The sequence below is a fragment of the Egretta garzetta genome, unplaced genomic scaffold, assembly GCF_000687185.1.
Source record: "Egretta garzetta isolate BGI_Z169 unplaced genomic scaffold, ASM68718v1 scaffold487, whole genome shotgun sequence".
In the NCBI taxonomy this organism is placed as follows: domain Eukaryota; kingdom Metazoa; phylum Chordata; class Aves; order Pelecaniformes; family Ardeidae; genus Egretta; species Egretta garzetta.
In genome coordinates this window covers 125079-132805 of record NW_009260347.1, presented here as the reverse complement: position 1 = coordinate 132805, position 7727 = coordinate 125079, and the positions used below count along the sequence as shown (strand labels likewise).

Here is a 7727-nt window from a genome sequence, read left to right as displayed (position 1 = left end):
TTGGGTTTACGGCTCCCTGGGCTGGGGGGGTCGGTACGGCTATGGGGGCTATGGCTCCCTGGGCTGGGGGGGTCTGTACGGCTATGGTAGATCCTATGGTTCTGGCTCTTGCAGCCCTTACTCCTACTGGAACAACAGGTACAACCGTGGCAGCTGCTGGCCCTGCTAAACACACCAGGAAAATCCACTGAATAATGTACAAGTGAAAACCCAGTCCAGATTCTCCAGGGAGCAGACGAGTGACAGCTTTGTGAAAGCACTCACAAATCCTGTTCACTGCTGCACCTTCTGCATGCTCCGCACCACCCTTTTTTTTCCCTCTGAATTCTTTCCTGATATCTTCAGGGGTCCAGTTCCTTGCTGCCTTCTACTTTACCGTGCTTGTGGCTGAGTGCAGTGAGACGTTTAACACTGTCTTTCACAATGCATGCGACTCCCACATCTTGGATATACATTCTCGATACTGCAATATATTTTTGTTCTTTTCATTCTCAATAAAATTCTGTTGCATCATTTAACAGAAGCGTGCTGTGGTTTTGTGTTCCCACCCATGCCGAATTTGCCAGCTCTTCTGGATAAAGCTGCCTGTTGTACATATGGCCGCGATAATCCTGTGCATATATTTCACATAGTGAAAGTCTCCATGAAGTGCCCTTCCTAGGCCTGTTTCACCACCAAATTGCACCAACGTGGTCACAACAAGCTGTCAGTAGGTGAACACCAGCCTTCCCTACATGTTACTTTAGGGGTATCCCCATTCGCGAGTTTGTGAGACAATTCTTTGAACTACGAGTGACCGCTCACACTCTGAAAGTTAAGCGCTCGCTTATGCCACTGCAGAGCTCTAATCCAATGTTGTGCAAATAGTTTCACCACCACAGCTCTTAATGGAAACTGGGGACTGGGGTTAAATGAATTTCAGATTCTGTGTTTCCCCAGCACAGACCAGCCTAGATCTGTGCCATTAAACTTTCTCACCCTCCAGAATTCCGGCTGTGTGCAGATGATGCTTCTTCAAAACCTCAGTAAGGACCTTGTGAATAATTTCATGGTGTATCAGATTGAGTTCCCAGGCTTGGGACTTCTTTGGTTCTGTTTAAGTTATGTATATATTAAATATAAATGGAATTTGTGTAAATATTAAACGCAAATAAAAATACTGCCTTTTATTTGGTTTTATTTAGTTTTCTCAGGTGAATTGGATACGGTTAAACCACAACACTCTTCCAGCAGGACTCACAGCTTCCCCAGTGGCATCCAGTAGCGAAACAACAGCCAGAAGTGATGTTCTGCTTGCTGCCAGGACCTGAAAATCTGTAAGAAAATCTGTTGCGGTAAAGGATATCATAAGGAAGGCTCCCATTCCTGCAATGAAAGGAGCTCTGAGGCATGAGTGCTAACAGAGATGCCGCTACACTGTCATGGAGGAGCTGAGCATCTGGGCTGGCGAGGTCGTGACAGGGGATGAGGGCTGAGCCATCCCCCCAGGTCGGGACAGTCATCTCATTGCAGCTATTGGCACTGACACTGGACGTGAATTGGCCAACTGGAAACAAGAGTGTTAGCGTGAGACAGCACCAATTCTGCTGGAATGGGAAAAAAAAGCTTGGATCTCATGGAAATGGGAAAGGCACAACAGTCTGGATCCTCTGCAACACTAACTTAGTTTCAGATCCATCCCACCTAATTGTAGCTACCCTACCAAGCTCTACTTGCTGCTGTGGATGTAATTCCTCAAATTTATATAAGCCCCATGAGAAAAACGATTTTAAAGTGATGGCTTTTCATTGCTCAGTGGAAACACAGGAATATAGAGGGTCACAAGATTCCTCAGAAAAATGGTTGCTCTTATCCTATGCCTTGTCTCTGATAAAAGTCAGTTCCATGTCGTCTGAAGTGCAGTGTAAGAATCATAGAATCATAGAATCATAGAATCATAGAATCATAGAATTTTTTGGGTTGGAAGGGACCCCTAGAGGTCATCTAGTCCAACCCCCCTGCATGAGCAGGGACACCGCTAACTAGATCAGGAATAGAATCACAGAATCGTTTGGGTTGGAAAAGCCCTTTCAGCTCCCCCAGCCCAACCGTTCCCCTACCCCTGCCATCCCACCCCCAAACCCTGGCCCTCAGCACCGCCTCTGCCCGGCTGTTAAATCCCCCCAGGGCTGGGGACTCGACCCCTTCCCTGGGCAGCCCCTTCCAGTGCCTGACAGCCCTTTGGGGAAGGAATTTTTCCCAATGTCCAACCTAAACCTGCCCTGGCATAACTTCAGACTATTTCCCCTCATCCCATCATCCGTTATGAGGGAGAAGAGGCCGACCCCCACCTCACTACAGCCTCCTGTCAGGCAGTTGTAGAGGGCGCTAAGAAATCCTGATGCTATGCCTCAATATATATACATATGTGTGTGTGTCCTCATGCAGGATATATCCTATATCTGCTATAACCTGAGTGACCTGTCCAAAGGCTCACCTGATTCCCAACATCCTGGAGGCTCTTTCTGCTGTGATTAGGAAGCTTTGCTTACATGCCTTCCAAGCTTTGGCTTTCTTCCATGAAAACTAATTTAAAACAGCGACTGGAAGACCAAGTAATTAACTACACGGAGGAAATGTCCTTTATTGGACATGGCTGTGACTGAGGCCTTCGCGGTGCAGGAGTACAGAGGTGTGCAGGGCTGCAGGCCAGGGGTTTGGTATGTGTTCAGCAGATTATAGCCCTGGGATTTGAACTACGGAGAGCTGACAGCTCCTGTACAATCCATTCTGGAAAATACCAGCTTAGCCCTTATAACCTGCATCTAACGTTGCCTCCTCCTGAATGATGGACAAGGACTAATTTAAATTTGCAGAATAAGAACAGTCTGATGCCTAGAAAATAGCTGGCTCTGGGAAGGAGGCAAGAGAAGTAAATCCACGGCAGTTTCAGGAGGTTTTTTTATGTATTTCCTCAAAGTGCCTGAAGAGCCTGCGACTCCCATTAGCACCAGCCCACATTTATCACACATAGTTCACCTCAAAATGATGAAACAGTTTTGCTCAATATTCAGCTTTATTAGTTGATGCAAAGTCTCACGCTGCATGAAATGCAAATTACAAACCAAAAATTTCTTTCATCTTTGCACTTAATTGGCAAGATTCATTCCTGGTAACGTTCCATTAAATACATTAGAATGACAGGAGGAATTATGCTGGCTTCATTTATTTGTCTCTTCTTTTATTGGTTGACATAATGATGGTGGCTCAAACGTTAATCATAATTGCCATCTGCTTTCATACGCAGGTTTTCTTTCCATCCTTCCTTACCCATGCTAGATAAAGCATAATTGATACAAAACGCGGTGCCTTTCTTGTGAAATCAGCAACTCTTATATGAAGTTGGAATTAAGGTTTGGACGGGGCCATCCTGCACTTTTCAGGGCAAAAATCAAAAGATACGTTGCGAAGGACTTTTTAAAATCATCCAGACCCGTGCCTTGCCTCCCACACTACCCAGGTCTACAGTTTCTTCATATTTTGGAGGTAAATCCATTGGTCACAAGAAAGGTAAGCCAGTTTCTCAGCCACATCACCGGCAGCTTGTTAAATATATTTTTTTAAGAAGCTGAGCATGTGTTTAAAGCACAGAAGAAAGTTTGACCGCTCAGAGTCTGCCTAGGAAAGTCCTAGGAAAATCTTTCAAAGCATAAGGACGGAGGGGGAGGATGCAGATCTTTGTGCTACGGACACCGAAAGGGATGGGAATTAATATAACATCAGCACTGAAGAAGCTCATACACAAACTTAAAAAAGAGAAAACCTAAATTAGAAAAGAAAATCAACTGAAATGCTATGGTTGGAAATCATGAGCTGGAAGAGCATCCTTGACCAGGTCAATTTAATAAATACACTTCAAAATGCTGGGCTGCTTGAATCCAACCACATCCTTATGTTACAGTAACGATGCACCACTCCATGCCTAGTTTACTAAGGGGGGGGTTGGGAAGTGCTTAAAAAACACACACACACAAAATTTCTGAACGACCTTTGTGAGTGTTATTGCTTCTGTGATCCCCTAGGACCATCTCGAAGTCTGGAAAGAAAGCACCCCATCATTTAGGTATAAATTCTGGTAGAAACGTTGCAGCTTTTATTATTTGACAACCAACTGATCCACAGGCAAACAGGGGTTGTGGGGGCTGGGCCCAGCACTGTTCATGACACAGAATTTGAGAATATGGGTGGGACACATCTCATCAAACCATCCCTGGTTAAAAGCTGGGTGTTTCAGCTGAGCTTGTTGTCTGTCTCCACAGTCAATGAAAGGAAAATTGTTCTGTTTTGAGGGTGATAGCAGTTCTGGTAAGGTCAGCGTCTGAGACGGGATGAATTGTCTTGCGGAAATTCTTGTCCCTCCCCACTAAGTATGGGGGAAGCCTGAGTAATTTCCAATGACAAGTCACTTGAAATATGGGCTGTCAAATTTGGGCTCTGCAAAAAAAAGCATTGGTGCAATAATTGTTCCTCAGATAATTCCACTGATTTTCCTGCTGCTTACCTAGTAAATCTGGGAAGAAAACACTCAAAAATTGCTTCTGTGGCATCCTCCAGTGAAACTTTGGTTCGATTCCTTTAGTGAGGTGATGGAGTAGATCGAAGGGCAACCTACACCCCACCACATGAACAAAAAAGAAAGAGAAGATACAGGCTGAATGAACGCAGGGGTGGACAGAAACATAAAATTTCACAAAGAAACTGAGAAATTTGGACCCGCAGCACCACCATCTTGTGTTACGTCCGCCTTTCAAGCTGTGCAATGTTGATACAGAGGGGCTGGTAACTATAATGCTGTTTGCATTTGCAGCCATCCTACACTGCCAAACCTGGGATCTTTGCAGATTCCAGATTCCAGGTTGAGCAGAACAGTGCTCAATCTACAGCACTGGCATTGCTCAGCCGTACTTAAGCTCCAGGCATCCCAAGCAGCTCATACATATCCCCCCTTGCATTTGTAGCCCTTCCACCCCAGTAAAAAAGAGGAATAATCCCTGTTCCCTCTAAGAAATAACTGCAGTACATCAGGAGCCGCAGGGACTTGGCGCTTCTAAGCTCCTTTGCAGATTCCAGGAGAGAAATAAGGCAAAAAAAAAATTGATATCGCTTCAGAGGAAGCTTTAGCCGTTGGTTTAAACACTGTTTCAGGTACCAAAATACTACATTTTCCACTGGTCTTGCCAAGTAGCAAGGAAAATTGAGAATTTCTAAATCAAAGACCATTAGACAATGTCCATGGTTACCGTAGGTACCTCACTCATGGTTTGTGGTGGTGGGTGGCAAAGGGATCAGAAGGTGCCTTCCACCTCGCCGAACACTGCATTGCAAAATGTGCGAGTAGATTAGATGAGAGCCCAGATCTGAAGCACTTAAACACAAACATGTATACGACAGCAGGTTATAGCTCTGATTAAAATCATTACGGGAAGCTAATGAAGGAAGTGCTAAATAAATAGAACCAGTTTAATTCCTCCTGCAATGCCAGTGAGCAGGGTGGAATGAGACCAGCATCGGAGCGGGTCAATTAGGCTTCAAGATGAAAGAGAACCGAGAGCTGGAATGTGCATATCACGCTCCTCAGAGATTTAGGGTGATTTTGCAAACAGCAAGCAAGAACAGTTTCATCACTTTGGGAAGTTATATGTGCTTCAAATTTGGGCTGGTTGGCGATGATGACCTCATGTGCACAGTGTGCCTCAGCCCCCCCGGGCAATTGGAAGCACGGTATAAAAGGTGCAGGGATGCAGACCTATTCCACCTCCTTCTCCTGCTTGCTCTCCTCTACATCAGGTACGTCCGATGCCACTTCATTTCCTTCTAAATGCCAGAATGCCTTTGCACGGGGCTTAAAATATTGTTCACTACTAATACCTTAGTGGGTTTAGGACTGCTTTTTGATTCTCTTTCTTTTCCTCTCCTTTTTTTTTTTTTTTAGTATGTTGGCAAGTTGTGTTACTGGTAGGCTTTAGGAGTCAAGACGAGGGTTTGAGGCATTTTTTTAACTTTAATTCATATTTGGTCATTCCTGTACTGTTAATAGATTGAAAATGTAGGATGGCATAAGCTCTAAAATGCAGAATTCTCCTGTACTATTTCACTTAATAGCTGTATCAGAGAGACGTGGCCGTAACCTAAGCTGTTTAATGACCCGGCTGAAGAAGGAGCATTACCCACATGGGAATTTTATTGCAGAATAATCCTAGCTTGTATTTAATTGTTATGGACAGGTAAAAACTAAATCCTGCTTGTTTGAAGCCCTAGTTATTTTGACTGAAGGCAATAAAAAGGGAAGCAGAGCAGTGGTCTGACCCACTGTGTTTGGCTTATGTCCCTTTGTAAATCAGATCCAGGCTAGCTGTTCAGGTACACTGAGTTCAGTGATTGGATTCTCTGTATTTCAGGGTTACCTTATGCACAAAATAATATTTCCTCTTTTTTACTTGAGAAAGTGCTAAGCCCCAAGGTTTTGTGACCAGACATTGAGCTGAAATGGGAATTTGTAAAGTGTGATCTGATCCGATGAAGGAAATCAGCTCCTTGCATTTTAACAACCTGCTCCACACTCTATGTGAAATTACACTGCTATGCCAAGAAATAGTTGAATAGAAATGTTTTATCGCATGTATTTAGTTATTACATCAAGTATATGAGTCTATCCTCAGGCTCAAAGGCTTTGGGGGCTTTACCAGAGGGATCACAGGGATTCAAACAGCACAGAACTAAAAGGGAACAACTGGAAGTATATTACCCCAAAGAGCTTGAAAAGAAACGGGGATGAGGAAAGGAGGAGGAAATGGGTGGTTAAAGCAGTGCTGGGTTCTTGCCTCCATCCCATCTCTCCCAAGACAACCTGCTGCTGTCCCATTTGGTGTAACGAGGAGATCAGCGCTGGTGTAGCTCCCGCAGCTCCTGGCTTTCAGGGATGACCACATTCACCAGGGACGAGCGCTGGTGTTTTAAGTAAAAATGTGCCGCCAAGACACTGTTCCTCTGGGAGGGAATGCAAATTAAAGGAAAAAAAAAGAAGCAGGAATTTCAGACGTGACAAGTGCAGGGGTTACTGGATGGGGAAGCTCAGAGCAACGCTGATCGACAGGGAAGTTTGTGAACAGCATCATCAATTTTGCTTATGCATCTGGTGCTCATTTTGCCTGTTCCCCAACAACCCCACACCAAACTTTGGCCTGATGTTCCAATAGATCTTAAGCTTTGTTTTTAAGCAGCTCTGTGCTCTGTGTTTCAGGATTGCCTTCATCCCTGCAAAGAAATGTCTTGCTACGACCTGTGCCCCACCACCAGCAGCGTCGCCGTCCCCCAGCCCGTCGCTAACAGCTGCAATGAGCCGTGCCGACTCCTCGGCCTTCATCCAGCCGCCCCCCGTGGTCGTCACCTTCCCCGGCCCCATCCTCAGCTCCTTCCCCCAGCAAGCCATGGTGGGCTCGTCCGGAGCCCCCGCCTTTGGGGGCTCCCTGGGGCTGGGGGGCCTCTATGGCTCTGGGAACCTTTACGGTTATGGGGGCTCTCTGGCATATGGGTCCCAGTATGGATATGGGAGTTCAGCCCTCTCCACGCTCGGCAGCGGGTCCTGCAGCCCGTACTCCTCCCGTCGGGACAGCCGGTTCCTCCGCAGCAGCTGTGGGCCCTGCTAAAGGCAGCAGAGAAGTCTCAGAAGAGCCACCCAATGCAAGGCA

General features: G+C 45.7%; 1 protein-coding gene across 1 annotated transcript in view; it reads left to right on the top strand.

Annotated features, from left to right (window-relative positions):
* LOC104129765 (scale keratin) overlaps nt 1-7685 on the top strand; it is a 7809-nt gene extending 124 nt beyond the window's left edge. The window contains exon 2 of the mRNA XM_009642729.2: nt 7384-7685. Within this exon, the coding sequence (XP_009641024.2) occupies nt 7384-7685 (302 nt within the window). The remainder of the gene's footprint in view (nt 1-7383) is intronic.
* The last annotated feature ends 42 nt before the right edge of the window (nt 7686-7727 follow it).